General features: G+C 39.3%; 1 protein-coding gene across 1 annotated transcript in view; it reads left to right on the top strand.

The window, feature by feature from the left end:
• The window catches only part of Abca12 (ATP binding cassette subfamily A member 12), a 161675-nt gene that overhangs the window by 41335 nt on the left and 99175 nt on the right, over positions 1–21165 (top strand). Inside the window, exons 3-5 of the mRNA XM_028760684.1 lie at positions 10322–10475; positions 18360–18451; positions 20491–20588. Of these exons, the coding sequence (XP_028616517.1) occupies positions 10322–10475; positions 18360–18451; positions 20491–20588 (344 nt within the window). The remainder of the gene's footprint in view (positions 1–10321; positions 10476–18359; positions 18452–20490; positions 20589–21165) is intronic.

The following is a 21165-nucleotide window of genomic DNA, read 5'->3' as shown; positions in this document are numbered from 1 at the left end:
ACCACTCATAACAGATGCCCTGGTGCTGTAGGATGATCTCCTCTCCAGTGTGCCCCTCTTTTGATGAGGTCAGCTGGAGTTGATGGATCTGTAGAGGGGACAAGCTCAGAAGGAGGGCTCCCCACAGCGACTGTTACTACAGGGCCCACAGCAGAAACTCCCAGCCCAGGCATCAGGCATCCTTGACATCTCTCAGCAACACAGTTGTACCCAGTAGGAATACATCCAGCCTCACTTGGCCCCTCGCAAAGGCCAGAGAAGGTTCCTAATTGAGAAGGTTCCTAATCAAGGGACTAAATTATAGAATGAGGTTATGTCATGGTGAAGGGAAGGGGGAATCTAGCCTCCATTCCTCCCACCCCCTTTAAAGGTCTAATTTAGCTGTAGAGAGGAAAATTTGATGCTTAAGAGTCTGTTTACAGATGGTAAAAGCAGAGAGATTTTTCAAAATTGAAATTGAAGTTTTGTTGCTAAAAAGGAAGTTTTGGAAAAAACATACCTGTTACTTACCAATGTGCTCATCTAGAAATCCACAGAGCCTCGAAGATAAGCCACAGGTCTCCACATATTTGCCCAGTGGGAATATTTTGAATAGTATGCCTGAGATTCTTATTTTTAACTTTCCCCAGATGCAATACACATGGGAGTTTCTTATCTGCCATGTACCTGTTTCCATTCAGTCTTCCAGCCTTTAAATCATGATTTAAAAAAAAAAGAATTTAAGTAGATCAGGGTTTGGATGTGGGGAACTCCCCATCCAACTAGCTCTGGGTAACATTTGTATAAGAGGGAACACGTTCTGTTATGGACAGTCAGAGAGATAGGGTTCTGAACTTCAACCCAACTGTGCACTTGAGGGTCAAAGAAGCAACAGCCAGAGGAATAGCACAGTCTGGAGTCTAAACTTCATCCTTAAACCAAATAATGTTCCTTTAAAATCTGATGAACAGTAATCCAAAATCAAAAAGAGGCAGAAATCTTTTCCTATATGGCTTCGTTTGCATCCAGTTCCAAAATTATCTCTACTAGGGCAGTTTTTTGCACCTTTCAGAATCCGTCTGTCTGTGCATTTGGCAACAACGTTGAGGGATGTAGGTGTGTGTTTAACAATGTGAGCACCAGCCCAAATGGTCCAGGGTCTGTTCTTATTCTTGGTGACTGTAGTTGTTGAGCGAGGCAAATGCCGATTGAACTTTTGCTCTGCTTTTGGCATGCTAAAGATTAAGCCCTGGTCTTACATATTTTAGGCAGACACTTTACAGCTGAACAATATTCCTCAGATGCCAACCAGATGAACGGGGACCTCATTGTTCATTGCTTTAAGGATCAGACATCATACATGGGCTCTCACAGTCAGCTGTACTATACATCTTGCCAATGAACTTGAACTTAGAAAACCATCTCTCCTATGGAGCAAAACTTGCCTGGGCAGAATTAGACAGAATGTGTCATTGTACCACACCCACTGAACACGCAGTAACTGGAACACGACTCCAGTTGATACAAGTATATATTATGAATTACTAGGTAGAAAAAACATCATGCAATATTTATAATCATTCATTGGCTCAGGGTACAAAGATGGAAGACTGGATTGAGCAGCAAAGCCACGGCCACTGAGTGGTTAAAAAAAACCAGAGTGTTGTAATAGCAGCCAGATGAGCAAAGCAGCCTATGTTTCTATGGGCCTGCCTGCTCAGGGCTCATAAGCTTCATCTAATTAATCTTCCTTGAGTCCTGTAAGGCAGCAAGGCCCATTATCCTCAATTTTATAGATGTGGAAATAGGTTTAGAGAGGTCAATTGATCCCTCCCTCGCACCCCCTCCCATGGTTTAGGAATTCAAGAATAAAATCTAGAAACGAACCCATTTTTCAAATTCCAACCACATAGCTGAACAAAGTGTTTTCATCACCAAGCATCCTACGGTTGCATTTTGACATGTTGTTTTTCTTCCGAGCTTAACCTTGCTTGAGCTGCCAAATGGATGTCAGACCTGCCCAGCCTGTCCTTTAGGATTGTTGCAAGGCTCATGAGAAATGATATATGTTAATTTTCTTTAAAACTTATGGTGCTGTCTTAGTTTTTGGTTGCTGTGATGATGGCTGTAGACAGAACCATCTTGGGGAGGAAAGGGTTCATGTGGCCTGCATACCCTGGTAACTGTCCACCACAAAGCAGGAACTCAAATAGGGCAGGAACTGAAACAGAAGTCATGGAGGAATGCTGCTTACTAGCTTGCTCCTCACAGATTTCTTGATTTGCTTTCTCATCCTACTCAGGACAGCCTGCCCAAGAATGACACCACCCACAGTGAACTGGGCCCTCCTACAATGTTCATTAATACAAACATCTAAACAAAACCCATAAGCCAATCTGATTGAGGCATTTTCTTAACTGAGGTTCATCCCCCCAAATAACTCTATCTTAGGTCTAGTTGACAACCAACGCAAGCCAAAACAACAAAAATGATCAGGATAGAAAGTTTTTTTTTAAAAATAAAACCTTTTCCTTTTGTTTAAAAATATGTGCTTTCCTTATATAAATATATATACAGTATTTCTGGCAGTTCAGGAAAATAAAAATTTCTAGATGCATTTTCTTTAGTAAACACTTGAACTTGAATGAGGCAAGTTCACACCCATTGTTCTATCTCTTTATAACCCCTCTCAACTCCTGAATTCATATTACCTTTTTATGTTAAAATAGAATTTTTATTTTTAAAAAATATAAGAATGAGCCTTACTTAGTCCTTTACTTGGTGCCAAGCACAGAATATTTTCATAAATATTTACTGAGTAAAAGATAGAGGGCTTCACTATGTGTTCAATGGTTGGTATTTTGGATGCCGTGCATTAGTTAGGTTTTCAGAAGCACCAATACTTATGAAACATACAAGAATAAGTGGCACTGGCTATTCTGAATAACCAATTCTACCCATTTTTATGACCCAAGAATATAAGACAGTATCTATGGAAGGTGCAGTTTGTGTTGAGTTTAACTTTGGGGAAAGCTACACTTTGGTGGATTAATAACATGAAGGCCTATCGTACACTAACCCCCTACATCATGCCGTTTTCTTGTGACCTTGGGAGTTTTAGCCAATTATTAATTAACATACATTTCATGGTTGACTTCAGAATGTTGTGCACTGTACTAAAACTTATACTGGGAATTTCCCTCTTTCAAATAGCTTATGATTTATACAGTATCTTAAAAATGTACTCATGCTGATTTTCTCTATTGAAGTGTTTAAAGTCCTATCAGGTTTTCCCTTAATTTGTCACACTGGGCCTCATGGGTGCTGACGCCCTTCCTCAGAGGGTGCAGAATTAGGAGGAACAGATACATTTGTCTCTACTCACCGGAGGGTGGCAGAGCAGCAGACTTTCCTGTTAGGTATAAGCTGGTGGGAGATTCCTGTGGAGGGAAACAGGGGCAGCTCTCTGGGCCTCTTTGACAATGTCTATGAAATGATTTGGAATGGCAGCATTATATCCTTCACAGTTTTAATTATGTCTTCAGAAATGTAATTCAGAACAAAATTTGTTTGAAAACTACCAGAATAAAAACTTACTTTAATAAGTTATTACAAATATACTTCCAAGACCCACTTCCATGCTTATATTATTTTATATTGAACTTTATATTTAATTGTATTGAGTATTTAACTGCTTATAGATGATGTTTTTGGATCTATTTGTCTTATTTACTCATGTCCTGGAGTTGTTTAACAAAAAGAACCATCATGTAAGTGATAAGAGGGCCTTCTATTGTTCTGACAATAGGACTCTGTCTGAAAACTTAAGAAAAATGTAAAACCCTTAATGAATAACTCACTCGTTTCTAGTCCAAATTTTCTTTTCAAGGCATAGTTCATGTCTTCATTGGAATAAAGATTAATTTCTTTTTACCTGCAAGTATAAAAACTACCAAGTAGTTGGGGTTCTGACCTGTTTTGAGACAGACACAAAGAAACACAGTGGAAATCTGTGAATTCTGCCACTACTAGAATATCCATAAGTGTCACCAAGCCAGCTTCCCAAGTGCTTCCTGGCTAACCAGCATTAAATCAAGGAAGCTTCATTACAATAAAGACTCACGTCTTTGCTTTGAACAGTATAATAAGTAGAAAGGAGTCATTGTCTGGACAGTACCAGGGAGCAATATGCTTGTGAACTTACTATGGAAGTGGACAACAATCCTACCAAATAAAGGTAAAGTAGAAAGGGAGGATGCTTGGGGGAACAGTGCTGCACTCTAGGTTAATTGATGACTGAAGAAATGATGGAGTAGAAGATGGGGAGAGAGATGGAGGAGCAGGCGAAAGCGAAGGAAGATTCAGAAATGGGGGGAGGGCAATATGAAGGAAATTAGAGACAATGATGGAAGAAGGAGAAGACAAGAAAGAGCAAATGAGAGTAAGAAATGAGAGAGGGAGAGAGGCAGAGAGAGAGGCAGAGAGGGAGGGAGGGAGGGAGGGAGGGAGAGAGAGAGAGAGAGAGAGAGAGAGAGAGAGAGAGAGAGAGAGAATATGAATTAGATGGCTCACCATCCCAGAGCACAGCAAGCTACAGTTCACAGGCCTCATCCAGCCAATTGTCTGCCTATGTAAATGAAGTTTTTTCTGGAACACAAGGAAGTTCACACATTGTGGCTTCTTTCAAAATAAAAGACCCCGAGTTAAGTAATTGTCATGCTGTTGGTACAGTCTACCAAGCAAAGATGTTTCTTATCTGACTCTTACGTAAAGGTCTGTCATCTAATCTTCGGTAGAGTACGTGCCAGAAGTACCTAAAGTGGTTATAAGCACAGATTGTTGAGCCCTTCCCCTGGAGTTTTCAATAAACTTCTAACTCGGGAGCTGAGCTAACTAATCTCTCTCTTTCCCGTGGAATGAATTGAACTCTGGATATCTTACCCATGCCAAGCAGGCACCTCGGCCTCTGAAACCTCATTTCTAACGTGGTCCCAGGTGATGCTGCTGAGGCTGTGGTCCACACATTGCTTTAATCCTCACGTCATGTATCACAAATAGTGCTCTGCATAAGAATTTTTGTGTAGCGGGAAAGGAAAATGTGTTCTTTCCTGTCAGTTGACATGGATATACGGACTGACATCACTATGCAAAGTATGTGCTGTTCAAAACTCTTAGATCTAAATCTTTTTGTAAGGCAACTTTTACTGAATTTGATTTAGGTGAGATTCATTTCTAAAGCTGTCCTATGGTTGGCTTTGATTTCACTCTCCAAGACAACTGAAATGTGTTGACATTACAATGGGGCCATGTCAACAATGCAGACTTTCTCCGTTCTAAAGAAATAACTTCTCCCACCCAGGGTTGGTCACTTACTATCTTTGCCTGGAGATATTGGGAAACTGAGCCACTTGTGACTTGGAATTTTCGTTACTATCTTTCTTTCTCCTCTTCCAAACTGGGTTAGGGACAAATTTGACCTCCAGTAGCTATTCTCTCAGTGATGGGCATGGGTATTTTCCTGAGTGTGGAAACTTTGGGTGTCATGATACCAAGGATCTTATCCTACCTGACATCCTGAGCTTCTGGGATCTGATTTTACCTGCAAATTTTGTTGTGGTTTGGTTTACAGTCATGACCTTCTTCCATTTGTTTCTTAAACTCGGGCTTTGGCCTAGAACATGGTCATTCAATTATTAGGATAAACTATGCATGCATCTTAAAAGTTTTGTGAAAGAGAGGCAGTTATTTCTTTTTTTCCTCCTTTATGCTGACATTTAGGGATATAAAGGGAAAGTGTTATTTTAGAATCTGAACACCACAGAGACACCTTTAGAGTAGAATAAGTTCAAGCTAAAATTAGCCACTCCTTAGAGCTTGTGGTTGTTTAGTGACAAGTTGCTCTGAGTTACTTCCTTGAGGAGATAGCTGAGATGGGTGGAAGACAGAAAAATCCATTTTCCTTTCACAAGGAAGCAAGAAGAGTTTAATTCTACTTGATTCTTATTGGTTAGCTTTAGAGCATCCCCATGCTTGGTGAAAAGTTGGTGTGTAAGAGGAAAGAAATCATGGCGGTGAATCTAGGACAAGTGGCAAAATGCATGGTGGACGCCTCTCAGAGAACACAGGACATGGGCATGCTCCTGCAGCAGCCCCTTCACTGTGGTGAGTGCACAGACTGTGAGTGCACTGTGGTTAGTTCAAAAATGAAGGTCAAGTGTGGACTCCAGGCACAATACACCCTGTGAGGCACTTGGACAAAAGGGAACCTATTATTCATTTGCATGGTCCCATTATGACAGCTTAAATATCACTTATCAAAAATCTAGGCACAGTGTCATTACCTCTCCCTCTGATGCTCCCCGGAGCTCTTTTTTTTTTTTTTTAAGCAAGCCTATGATGAGTTTTCCTGTAAGTAGGTTCATTCTTTTTTTTATGATGTTGAAAGACTAATTGTGAGTTTATATTCTTTCCAATTCTTCTTAAGTTAAAATAAGCTCCAGAAAAGGCAAAGTTGGATGCAAAGCTCCCTTCTTGCCACAGTATCTTTCCTTCTTTGCCTCATTTTAGACTATAGCATGGACTTTTGTGTACTTCTGTTTGTTAGAGCCTGGCTCCACTCATTCATCCCAGCAATCCTAAGTGGTACAGAGCAATGGAACCTTCTGGTCATATTTCTACGGCCCTTCCTTTACCTCCTTTTGCTGTTTCTTTTATAAAATGTCATCTATTTTATGTGTATAGATATTTGCATACACGTCTATGTCTGTGTACCACATGTGTGTAGTGCCTAAAAATGCTAAAACAGGGCAGTGGCTCCCCAGGAATCAGAGTTACAGACACTTGTGAGTAAGGTGTCTCACAAGTGGGAGCTAGTAGTTGCTCCCAGGTCCTCTGGAAGAACAGCCAATGTTCTTAACCACTGAGCCATCTCTCCAGTCCCCAGTTCCCCTTTCAGTGTCTATGTATGCTTGTGATAGAGTGGGGATCATCTCATTGGCAGGATCATAATTTAAATGAGCAGCTATAGCTGGCATCTATGTTACAAAGCAGATGACCATCCATAGTGAGCTTGCCCTGTAGACATGTGCCGGGCTTGCGTAGTGTTGACTGAAACAGAAGTTTGCTATAGAGGGGATGAGAAAGAGGGTAAAGAAAGAGGTTTTAGGAAAAAATGGTGTTGTTGACCTTGCAGATGAAGAGGGCAGCTAGTAGTCTAGGGGTGAGCTGCGTACAGAAGTCTGAAAAGGCCACAAGGCCAATTCTTGCACAGAAAGTCTGAGAGACATGAAGGTCTGCTCACACCTTGATCTTGAGCACACCTAGATTCAGTTCTGGGACTTCTGATCTCCAGAGATGTAACGTAATGCATTCCTAGTGTTTTTAGGCAACTGATTTCATAATGATTTATTATAGCCTACATAAAGAAATAGTGCAGAAACAATCACCAACGGTCTTCAAAACCAATATGGGTAGTTTCAAAAGCTTGGAAACTCAGAAGAGATTCGAGAGCACTTAGACCCACTTAATTACCTATTAGTACCATGTACACTGGTCCAGTTGGTGACACAGAAACGACTCCTTCTACTAAACCCAAATGCAAACTAAAGGGACCAACCATTCCCGTGTGTGTCTTCCTCAGGAACTAGCTATAAGGGAACCATCAAGTTGACTTGCTTTTCTTCCGGCTAACATTCTAGGCCCCCTTCCTTTGTTTCCAGTTCTTTCCTTCCACTGGCCTGTCTTTAGGTAATTTGGGTCACATCTCTTTACATTTTCTCTGCTTTCATATTCATGCACGGTCATGGTTGAGCTCACTGCTAAGTTTTGTCTCTTTCTCTTTAAAATGAAACTAGACTTGTACTGGCTCCCTTTTCAACCAGATTCATGGGGAAATTAAGGTTTTGTTTTGAGTCTCCAGTTTGGAATTTCCCTTAGAGTTATAACATCTGTCTTTTTTTGAAGCTCATTCTCTCCCATCTTTTCCCACAGGACACATCTAGTGTTTTAATATCAAGCCTAAGTGTGAAAAAACCCTCATATTCTACAGCTGGCCAACTGCCTTGGCAGCCAGCACATTTCATAAAGCAGTTGTTAAAGTCAGCCCCTCACATTGTGGTGCATGAGTAATTTGGGAGGAAAATCTGCATATTCATTCACACTACTTACTGTTGTTTTTATTATTTTACAGAGTTAGGTTTCAGTTTGACATTTTTTTCAAATGAAATTTGTTTCTATTATTTCTATGCCCTGCCCCCAGGACCTTCACTTTTACTTTCGGGTTACAATGCCTTTTGCCCCTCCCTCTCAACCAACTTGGTCCACTCTCATGGTTTCCTGTGTAGTTCCATGTACCTGCTCTTATAACCCCTCATTTACAAACATGTATACATATATCTCGTATATACGAACATTCGAAGTTAAGATCCACGTATAAAAGGCAACATGAGAATGAGAATTTTGTCTTTCTGAGATGAGGCAATGTCACTTTACGTCAGATTTTCTGGTTTCATTCATTTTCCTGCCAACTTAATTTTATTAACAGCTGAATACATTTTTTTTTTTTTTTTTTTTTGGTTTTTCGAGACAGAGTTTCTCTTTATAGCCCCGGGCTGTCCTGGAACTCACTCTGTAGACCAGGCTGGCCTCGAACTCAGAGATCCACCTGCCTCTGCCTCCCAAGTACTGTGATTAAAGGTGTGCGCCACCACTGCCCGGCTAGCTGAATACATTCTTTGGTATATATAAACTACATTTTCATTATCCAGTCTCCTGCTGATGGGCATCTAGGCTGTTCCATATCCTTGCTATTATGAATAGTGCAACAATGAGCATAAACACACAAGTGTCTCTGTGGTTGGATGATATACAGTCCTTTGAGTACAATGCTCAAGACCACTATGACTGGGTGATACCATAGCTCCATTTTTCACTTTTTGAGGAACCTCTATACTGATGGCCATAGTGTTCACATTAGTTACACACTCACCAGCAGTAGATGGGGTTTTCCTTTTCCACTTACTCTTTAGTACTTGCTATCATTTGTTTTTTTTTTTTTTGACAGTAGTCATTCTGACTTGGGCAACAGATGGTCACAAAGGGGTTTCAATCTGCATTCTCTGATAGCTAAAGGATATTGAATATTAAATATATAATATTAAATACATATAAATGTTTGTTATTTAAATGTTTGTCAGCCATTTGTAGGTCTTTTAAAAAGCCCATTTTTTAAATTTCATTAGCCATTTGTTGTTTGGCAATTTTATGGGTTCAGTGTTTAATTTTTGCAAAACCTTTATGTCTCCTAGATATTAAGCCCCTATCTGAGGTGTAGTTAGCAAAAGCTTCTCTCCCATCTGTAAATTGTGTGTTAACTCTGCTGATATTTTTCCTCCTGAGTTTTTAAACAAACGGCAAAAGAACATTTATTTATAATAATTAAAATGCCAAACTGTGAGGAGTCTAAAATATTTCTTAGCCTCTGCAAACTTGGTTGTATTTATTTGATTATAAAATCAGACTTATATATTGTGGGGAAAGTTAATATACAGTCAGAAAGAAGAAAGGAAATTCACATGAAATATATCATCCAAATTTAAAAGACCATATACTTTTTTTTTTGGTGTGGTCTTTCAGGTTTTTAATACAAATGTGATTATGTATTTTAAAAGATTTGGGGTATTCTGTTTATACTACTTTAAAGTATATAGATTTTGTTTTTAAAAACCTGTCCCCTTTGACATACTTTGTAAACTTTCCCTATGTGAATTGGCATGCTCAATGGTTACATAAGCTTTTATCATATGGATTTATAGATTTATTTTTAAACCACTCTTAACAAGTGTTCTTAAAACTACCTTTAAGCATTATTTTAGAGGAATTGGAGCAACTCAGTGGTTGAAAAATATTTACTGTTTTTTTTGAGGGCCTGAACTGTGTTCACAACATCCACACTGGGTGGCTCACAACTGCCTGAACTCCAGCACCTGATGTTGCAAGTACCTGCATTCATGTGCGTATCTTGCATCACAGGCACATACACACAGAGTCAAATATAAGACAAAAAATTTTTTTAAAAAGTCTTTCTTAAGAATGAACTCTAGATAGAGGAGCCCATGGGGCAACCAGCATTTTTAAGTCCTTTGATTCATTTTAGAAAGTCTAGAAAAATCAAGGTAAAGAAAAAAGTCTCTAGGCCAGCGTTATCTGCCAAGGTGGGACTAATTTTAAGGTCCCAGAAAGTCTTACCCAAAATTTAATTTTATCAAATGCATCTGCTACTATTCTTCTCTCCCTCCCCAGGTATGTCTGCCACAATGACATCATCTTTATTTTTTAATTTCAGGTTACCTCGCACCTCGAAACCTTCCCAGTGCTGGATTCTTCCCATTCCTACAAACCCTCCTCTGTGACACAGACTCTAAATGTAAAGACACACCCTATGGGCCACGAGATCTGCTCCGTAGGAAGGGGATTGATGGAACGCTGTTTAAAGAAAGGTGCGGGGGTGGGGATGGGTGGATGGTGAGGAGATGAGGGGCGGGGCTTTTTTAGATATGCTGGGTTTTTCTGGAAGATCAAATGTCTTTCCTTGTGAAACAACCAGTATATTCGTCTGAGAACTATACGAACGTTTGTTTCCTATGTGAGTGGATGTGACTGAGAAAGAACGGAGTGAGTGTACACTGAAGTCTCAGCATTAGGAAAGAGAGATCACATTCTATTTATTCTGAGGCAGTTAGTTCCTTAGATTTTCTGTCTTAAGATGAATGGCTGAGGTTCTATTTTGTTTCCCTCAAAGGTTCTCTCTACCTCCCTACCTTGTCAGTGACACATTGTCCTAAGACTCAGTCACAGATATAGAGTAAACAGCAGGGACTCATCTCTAGGAAGAACGACACATTTATACTACTATATGTGGTCCTTCAAGTTACAATGGAGACCAGGAAGTGCAAAGAAGAAAACGGAAGTTCTCAAAATACAAAGTAATAAGGACAAAAGTACAGTAATCAGCTGGGAGGTGGTGGCCCACGCCTTTAGTCCCAGTAGTCAGGAAGCAGAGGCAGCAGGTAGATCTCTGAGTTCAAGGCCAGCCTGAACTACCAAGCTAGTTCTAGTTCTAGACAGCCAGGGCTACACAGAGAACCTTGCACCCCAAAGTACAGTGATTAAATAATAACCTTTAAATGGGGGTTAATTCATGTTCTGTTTTATGATGTGAGAGACAACTGCAGAATAAAAATAGACAATAGAGACCAATTACAGTCTGATCATTTACAACCTCGGCTTTCTCCCTGGAAATCTAATCTTAAAGAGACGCCCAGGAGCCTACCTGTCAATAGATTTGCAAATGATATTATAATTTAAATCAACTGTGAGGTAACAGATACTATTTAAAGGTACACTGAATCAAAGATTAGAGATCATTGGTTCTCAAAAATGAATGTTAAGTTCTTTAACATGTAGCACAGCTTCTCCTTTAATTGTACCAGCATCATCCTGTAAAATGACTGATAATTTTAGAAAGATCGAATGAACCTTTTCAGCATAAACTGTAAACATGTCAAGAATTGTTATGAGAAACAATGTGGAACAGAACAATTGTTACATTTGGGTTGGTAATTCTCATGGGTTTTGTTGTTTTAGTGAGTTGATCAGGTTCAGTGCTTGAAACAACTCTAATATTCTCACTTGTTTATTAATTTATTCAACAAATAATGCTGGTGATGCTTCCACAGGCCAGACACCATTCCCAATGACACAGAGGTAGAGAAGACAAAATCCTTCTGTTCCTTGAAAATGCTTAAGAAGATACTTAAGTAATACCTTTTCCATACTAAAGGAAGGAAAGGAATTTTCACCATTGATAGAAAGAAAATCTTGTAAGGGATGGTTGCTGACGTGTGTCTGTCTGTCTGTCTGTCTATTATGACTTTCTTCTTTATGGTGTTTTCTACTCATTACAGGGGCCTCATGGAAATAATACACTTTTCCCCAAAAGAGGAATCTCCTATGTCCTAGTGTAGAGAGTCAAATGCAATTGGTCATGTCTGCTACTTAAAATGATTTTCTAATCTCCAGGTTATTTATCTAGCTCATTGCATATTGCTGCACATTCAGTATTTTTCTGAACTAACTGGAGCTTAATTTAGGAAATTATGTACAATAATAAAATTGTATTAATGATATTTTCCGGCATGCTATTAACTTTTTATGCTTTATACAGCCTTGCAATGAAACGGGCACCTGGTTACTCGGTAAACTCCTAAATTGCTTCCCTTTGGTGAAGGAAGAGTCACCAGCAGAGCCTCATTGAAACACCAAACAGTCTTCCTCTTCTGGTCTCAGACTGAGGAAAGAAACACCTTTGGTGGCATCAAAAGAGGCCTGCGATATTGCCTTTAATGGATGTTCTTCTGAAAGATATAATCATGCTGCAGTCACTGCTGCCTGGCTGGTGGCCTGGTGTTGTGATGTGATTTTGATTTGGGCACTAGCCTTCTGTTATTAAGTTCATACTCCTCTAGGCATTAGCTTCACAATGAAAGGAAGAAAGAAAACACAGCAATGACAACAACCACAAAGATGCTGAAGTCAGCATCTGTGTGGCAAAGGGAAGGTTGTGTTTCTGGCTTTCCCGCTCCCTAGAGCGTTGGATAGTTTGACATCACAGAGCTTACCCCTGTACTTCTTCCCTACACAGTGTCTAAGAATACATCACACAGTGGGAACCTCTGGCCCGTGCCATTGCTCACACAGTTGGTGAAGGGCAGAGATCGCCCCCTCAGAGCTCACAGGTCATTATTTGGAGAAGTGATTCAGCATTCCTGGGGACTCTGGGGAGGGGTGCATCTGCTTCTGCAGATTCCACTCCTGCTCTTGATCATACTTTTCCATGACCCATGGCTTCTGAATTCATGTACTTGATCCTATTTGAAGGCCCCTGCAGAACTGGAAAAATAGCTGATGTGATTTAATCATGGGATGAGAGAGAGAGAGAGAGAGAAGGAGTATTAGAAAACATAACAAATATAACAGAATTTTGAAATTAATCTGAAAACACTGGAAATAAGATAAAGGGGAAGAAGGTTAGGGTAGTTTGATTGCAGACATGAAATAGAATGTATATATAGTTCCTATGTTGTTTTAATTTCAAATATAGTCATTTTAAGTGGAATTGGTGTTAAAATAAAGGTTAAAATTCATTTCTCTAAGAACAAACTGGAAAGATGCATTAGCTGTCACATAGGCCAGTTTTTCAGCCAGACTGAATACATTGACTACATAAAATGTGCTACAGATGATGTAAGTTGTTGCACATAAAGAGATGAATTATGCACATTTCATGCTCAACAAGAATTTAGAACCTCAGAGGAAGAGGCAGAGAGACAAAATAACAGTCAAATGATCGCATAATATGGTAAATGTGATGAATATTTGTTCTCAGCTCTCACTATGCCCAGAACATTACACAATTGATGGTGACTCGTCACACAGCTTTCTTAAAACATTGTGGATCTTGCTGTTAGATGTACCCTTAGAGTACAAGTAGATTTGGGTAGGCAGATGACAGGAGTTCTCCCAGGGGCGGCCTTTGAGTGCTGAGGATGCAGCTCAATTCTTGCCTGGCATGTGCCAAGGCCCATGGTTTAAGACTTAATAACACACACACACACACACACACACACACACACGTGCACACGCACACTCCCCCCCACATGCATGTGAAATTGTGCTAACAAGTGTTTCACCACTAAGAATAGAAGATGTGTTTAGGATAAACCAGAGAAAGAATCCTAGCACTTAGTAAAAAAATAAATAAATTGAGACGTAGATTAATCAGCATGGAAAAACAGGAAAATGGCTTTTTTTAAAAAATCGTGACTTTCCTGAATTTTCTCAGTGTTGTCACATCTATGCTGTGTCTGGGTAGAATATAACTGCACATTGTCATTGAAAAAGCCACCAGGCTGCCTCTTCCTCTCTATTTTCCATGTTTCTAACACTTGTCTTCTCTTACATGCTTCCTCATCCACTCAACACAGGACTTTGAAAAACTTTTAGACATGTACTTGTTCTAGTAGATAGTATAAATCCAAAGGTCTTCCCATGAATAGTAAAATTCTAGCATAGGTCAACATATTAAGGAATTTATAAATCTTGATCATAACTGGGTGACCTAGATGAGAATGGTTTAGAAAGGTACAGGCAGGTATTATATCTGAAGTGGTGGACGACCCTTGAAGAATGAAGGTCAGAATAAAATCAGAGAGATAATTAAGGCAATTAAATTTTTTCTGTAAATGGCTTTGGCTCAGAGATAGCCAGGAAGGCCAACTGCATCGCGTAAGCATGAATGACTCCATGGTCACTATGGTGTCCTGAGTCTGTCTGTGGTTAAGTCAGTGATGAATGACAGGTGGAATGGGATCAGATGCAGCCTTACAGCACATTTTTCTTCCAGATGTCACTACATATGATTATGATTCTGAGAAGAAGTGAAAAATACTTACAAAATTTTAACTAACCCTTAGAGACAAAAAAAGAATGTCAGACGCTTCTTTCCAGGATGGGCCATATGTCTCTTTCGGGGTAAGAGTGCTTTTTATAGACAGACTTCACCACAGCACACAGACATTACCTATCCAGGTAGTCATTCTCTCGCACAGGAAACACTGACACCCGGGAGCAAGTGCAGAAATCCTATTATGATGACATATATAGATAAATGTGACATTTCCCAGATGTAGCTCTTGGTAGACATGTCTGAGAAGTCAAAGCTATTCTGGGTTATGTTTTCATCATAACTGAGAGGAAATTTTAATACAAAACGTCTTTCTCATTGCGTTCTGCTCCAAAGAAATCTTCATAAAGGCCAGTGAGGCAAAAGTCCTCATCTCTGGCATGTTAGAAGAAAGGTCCTCAACCAACTCTGTGGTGTGCGTACACATATCTTAGACCAGTGAAAGTCCATTAGATAATGCTACGGACCACTTGCTGATGTGTGTCAGACATTCTTGGCTCACTTTCAAGGATAAATTTTCTCGAATCAGATGGCCCTATGTGTCAAATTCAGAGGCTATTTACATTTTGCATAATGCTTTCATCTACTCCCAGAGCTATCCCATATGAGGCAGATTTCAGATGAGTTCATTACAGCTACTCAGAGCTCCTGAGTCAGAACTTTAAGTCTCCTAAGTTGGTGGTGGGGCGTGTGAATGGACATGAGTTATCCATGTGTGATCACGCCCCAGTACCTTGACTCCTACAACATTTTTCAGCTTTGGTACAGCTGATACTTGGGACAGCTAATTCATTCTAGTGCAGTGTGTTGGAGGGTGCGTAGCATCATCACCAGCCTCAGCCTACTAAGTACCAAGTGTATCCTGACTGAGGTAGTGACAAATGACTATGTCTCCAGACACTCTATTGTCAAATACTCTCTGAAAGAAGCAAGTAAAGGCCTTCTTAGATAAGAGCCAGTAGGATAGTGGGACAATGAAGGAAACATCAGGTGACAAGAGCTCAGGTTAAGGTTGTGAATCTGATGTCTATGGTTTACAAATACAACTAATGATAGCTCCAATTTAATGGAACCATCATATTTTCTTATCACCCCCTGTATGTGTCCTCGCTTAGCTCCTCCCCCCATGAACGTATCGAAACTCTTGATTTTCCTATTTGATTTGCCCATTGTGATTATACAGAAATTTAATACGTGTTGGCAAGCTGACGATGATCACGGCTAGGGAAGGGTGCCATTACGTGTTTATGTTTGTAATGCCACCGCTGGGTGTTGCCTTCTGCAAGGATGCCTGCAGACTTGAACATGCCTATGATCAGGGGTCCTACACAGATGCTTAGTTCACCTGTTTCAAGTTAGTTCATGTCCCTAACACACAGATGAGGGAAACAATATCCGAGATCTCTTAGGAAGAAACAGAACTGAGATTTCTAGTTTCCTCTAACTCCAATCCATGTGTGTTGTCCACATCCCAGAGATTTAATCAACCATTGCATCGAATGGTCCAGTGTGAGGTGGGCTGCGTTAGATCCTAGAATGAAGAGTTGAATGAGACATGGTGCTTGCTCCCTGATGTCCAAGATGTCACAGCCTAAAATGGAGAAGTTATGGCACTTATGTGCAGGAATCATTATGTGAAGTAACAGAAAGGGCACTGTTCCTCTCCTGACACTCTCTAAGCATGCTCATTAGAAACCACAGAGGAAGCCATTCAGAAAAGCTGGCTTTATTTTACCCTTTTTGTGTTTTGTGAGAGGGCTAATAAAATGATCTTTGTTTGACAGAAGTTGTATTTGAACTTATAGTATCTATATAAAATAAAATTGGGGAGGCTTCTCTGGAGGACAAACAGTAAGGTACATACAACATTCTAACTCCATGCTCCTACAGCCCAGCCTCACAATGGGAAGTGGGCATGGCATGCATTTCATTTTCTGGTGTAGAGAGGATTCTCCCAGAACTGGAACCTCCAGAGCCCCTTGTCTGGAACCACAACTCCACTGATGGCCAGGAACAGAAGGAGCTGTCTGTCCTCTTGGCAGGAGTAGGGTCAGGGCTGTCAAGTGACAAGAGAAGCTGGGTAGCCTGGTTCTGTGTGGCAGAAGTAGCCTTCCTTCCCTAAGACCACAGTTCTTAACTGCCCACCTCCTTCTCCCTCTTCCCTCCTACTTGTTACTCAGCGTGTAATCCCTTGGCTCTTCTTTGCTATTTTGATCTTCCTCAGTCTCCTCAGATTGTTTTTCCTGTCCCAGGGCCTTAAAATTTTTATGAAGGCAAGGTGTTTTTGTTGTTCTTATTTTTTTCTTTATTTTAAAAATGTGTTGATATTCAGTGGTCTTCCTTATAGAGTTACAAGCTGGACTGGAAGAAAGAAGTCAAGGAAATAAAGTAAAGCAAACCCAACTTTCTCCAACTTTCTAACGCTTCTTTTTTTTTTTTTTTTTTGAGAGAAGGGGAAAGTTCAGGTCAGTTCTTATTTTCATCTGAATGGCTTTTCCATCCAAATAGTCAGCATAAGGAATGTAAAAAGATTTAGGGGAATATAGTCATGGCCATGAATAATTCAAGCATGCATTAAGAATGCAGAACTTTGGGAGCAACCAGTACATTTTAAGGAGAATATTGGAAAAACACTGGGGACTGGAAACAAATGTTACCTCTTCTTACCATTTTTATAAAAAGAAGACACCAATACAAAACCCACCACTGAACACAGTTTCCCAATTAGAAATTGCTAAGATCTGCTTTATAAAGCAGGAGTCTGGCTGAAGCTCAGTTATAAATAGAATTATAAGTAGAATGACTTGCCATCTTTATGTATCTTAATTATGCACTTCATAAACAATTACATACAATTCACCAACTTCCCAGAATTCTGAAAATAATTTCAATTGAGGTATTTTGTTTGTGGAAGAGACGAATCTGTCTCTTGTTTTTAGTTGTATCTGATTTTCAAGAAAATATAATTATTTCCACTTTTGGGATAGGCCATTATGTCTTACAGGTCAAGTTATAGCCAGGTGCACATGAAGTCCTACGTTCAATACTCACTACTGAAAAAATGGAAGAAAATATGTTTATTTGCCCCCCCCCTCTCTCTCTCTGTGCATTTTAGTACTAGTCATAAATATAGGGAATGCATTCTTAAAATTGTTACTAAATTTGAGAAAATTCAATGGTATTTTCTTCCAAAAGCTAGCATGGTTATGGCACATGGAAATACCTGACCTCACAATGCAGTTGTCATCACATTGACATATTTGGTGGAATTAGAAATGTGGCTTAATGTTATGCCTTTATATCTAGTGCTACCTATAAGGGCATCAATCCTACTATGTTCCTGGCACATACTAGATACTTACCAAATGTTTATTCTTTTCTGTTCCTTGAATCTGTCTGTAAGTACTATTCTCCTTTGAATCAAAATGCCATCCGTAATTACATGCAGTAGACTTTTTTTAAAAATATGTGCCAAACAAAGAAGCCTTGTTTCTGTCTTTAAAACATGACTTCTGTACTTGGGATCTGTCATCTTTTGAATAAGAAAAAGAATGCCATAAAAATTTTCAGTGTTTGCCTACAATGCTTTATTCAATAAGTTCTTTTTACAAGAATAAAATACTAACAAATAATTTAAAGTCTCATCTAGTCCATCATCAAGGAATAAAAGTTTACCAGGCAGGAAACCTTATCTGGTCATTGGTACATTGGTTAAGTGACCCCATCCTTTAATATTCTAGAAAATAGGTAAGGAATCTGCAAGTCCTTGGAGTCCCTGAACCTTTTCCATAATACATTGCTTTAGTTAATTGAAATTAATGTGGACAAAGTCAGAGAGTTCTTGCTTTTTCTTCTCTAGTGAAATTCTGAAAAAGTCATCCAACTTGAAGAGGGACAGCAATTTATCACTCCGGAGCACCCAAGTTCCAGAAAGAAGTCACACATCATTGGGTAAGCCAGCTCTGTCTTGTAAGGCTTCGAATAGACTTTTGTAACAGTCAGCAAAAGGGATAGTCTCTAAAAGGTTTCAACTTCAGATTTTCAAATAAAAATGGAGTACTTAGTTTGCCCCTATGGGACTCCAGGATTTCCCATGGCTGCCTGAGTGTGGCAGTGTGATTGTGCAGAGTTCTTCAGAATAATTAGAAGTTAAGTTCCGACTGAAATGCTCTATAGGAAAAAGCATCTAGATATTGACAATTGCACCAAGTCAGAACTTCACCTGCAAAAATAAATAGAACTTGGGTGGATGGAATTTTCAGCAACAAAAATGATTGTCAGGTACCTCACAGATTTGTCCAAACTTTCATTTTAACAGATGGAGATCATAAATCCCAGTGAACTTAAGCACTAGGTCACAAGAGTGACAGGAGTTTGACACACCCTGTCCAGTGATCTTTGAGCTGTAGGCTTCTTTCTGCCACTTCATGTCAGGTTTCAAAGTCTTTACCTTGACCATACTTCACATAAAGCAATCTATTTATTAGGTAACTATCCAGGAGAAGCAGCATGATCTACAGATACTGAGCAGAGCAGAGCTTGCTAGACTGTGAGACTGACATTACTTCTGCTGTGCCTTAGTCTACTCAAGCAGATAGCCACAGACAACAACATTAACTCTTGAGACAATTGTCCGGCATATTGCCTATCATAGATTTAAGTATTCCATTAATATGATTCAAATTTGTGTGTGCCTTGAAATTCTTCAGTTGCTTTGTAAAAATACAAAATTCTAACTTTTTACATAAGTGACGCTGGTGCCTTGCAGAAACACTAATCAGAACCCCAAGCCCTCAATCGAGAGGATTGTTTTACATTTGTTTGACAAATATGAATTAGGTGTATGCTGTCTTCTACTTGATGCCTTAGAGACTGGACACATACTAAGGAACAGAACAAAGTTCCTGGCTTGTAATTTGATTGCTCCTTTGGGGGAAAGAAGGATCATATTAATGGAATACTTAAATCTATGATAGGCAATACGCCGGACAATTGTCTCAAGAGTTAATGTTGTTGTCTGTGGCTATCTGCTTGAGTAGACTAAGGCACAGCAGAAGTAATGTCAGTCTCACAGTCTAGCAAGCTCTGCTCTGCTCAGTATCTGTAGATCATGCTGCTTCTCCTGGATAGTTACCTAATAAATAGATTGCTTGGGTCTAGAGAAATCAGATGGTAAATTATTCAACCCTATAAGCATTAAAATAAAGGTCCTCCTGAAATATGTTACCAGTATCTTTAAATGTTGATATTTCAATCATGAAGATAGCAAATAATTGTGCCCAATATTTTAAAAAATCAACATACTTCCTTTCAGGACATTCATGGTATAGATACGAATCTACACTCTAGTTAATTAATATTCTATACTCAGAAAACTATACCACATTATAAGTAGTATAAACAAGGCCACTTTGGGAACTTCTTAGAATATATTATAGTCTAAACTAGTTGCTTCATCCCATCTATTTGATCTAAAATCATTCAGGAACCACTTTGGGGAGGAGGGATTTATGATCCTAAGCAGATTTCAGCATCCCAATTGGATAATTAAAAAGAAAGACCATTATCACAAGATGAGCACTGGTTGATCCTTGGAACAGATGTTGGAGATGATGGATCTATTGAGCTGGTCAGGGCACCTCAATCCTCTGAGCCTGCACAGAAATGATTCTGTTTATTGGGCAATAATACTGGTGATGAAGTTTAATGGCAAAAACTGGAATGAATGCAAATGCCATCAAAATGTTTGTGGGGGGAAATAGAAGAGCAAACTAAAACCATGACAATTTTATGTGGAAAGAAAAACTTACAAAATCTGCCATTTTGCAAGCACGAAATGTTCATGGGAGAGTCATATGTGAGCATATTCTTGCTGTGGGGCACATGAGGTCACATAGCATAGCTATGCAATCTTATGTGACTGTGCCTATTTGCAAGCATATGTGTCTGTGTGTATTTAAATTTCTAATATACTCTCCCTTCTATCACAGGCACAATACCTCCTAGACCAAGCTATGATTTGGAAGGAATGGGCACAGAAAATTTCAATGGTAGCCAATTGCTTACACGCATCGTTGATTTGGAAAAGGTAACTTCATTGATTTCTGCAATGGACAAACATATTTTACATTGATAGAGGAATCTCCCACGCAGGAAGGGGTTTACAGTATGTCTCCAATTTAAGTACTGTCTCAGACAGGTTCTTTTCTTGGGTACTTTTCAATCATAGCTTAATTTTAAGACACTGCAAATTCCTTAAGGTCTTGGGCATTTATTTACTGCCCTGGTAAGTCCCTTAATTGAACTTACAGTTTTGACTTACTAAGAAATAATGTAGTATTTTATGTGATCTTTCAATTTTATGAAGCAAGGAAATAAAAAATGAAGCTGTAAAAACTCTGCATTTGATGCTTCATCCACACTAATACCTTTGGACAAATTAGAGCTATGGAAATCTCTCCCCTAAGTAGAAATACTTTTTTCCTTGAAATATGTTTTCCTTAACATATTTTAGAGAGTTTACCTATGGAGTTTTCTGTTTCCCAGAGATAAGTAACTTTATGATTCCTCAGATTTAAAGGTAATAAACACACTTTTATAAGAGATATGAGCTGGAAGTCTCTCTCTCTCTCTCTCTCTCTCTCTCTCTCTCTCTCTCTCTCTCT

The sequence above is a fragment of the Grammomys surdaster genome, unplaced genomic scaffold, assembly GCF_004785775.1.
Source record: "Grammomys surdaster isolate TR1022 unplaced genomic scaffold, NIH_TR_1.0 126546, whole genome shotgun sequence".
Classification (NCBI taxonomy): Eukaryota; Metazoa; Chordata; class Mammalia; order Rodentia; family Muridae; genus Grammomys; species Grammomys surdaster.
This window is presented reverse-complemented; position numbering and strand designations above follow the sequence as displayed.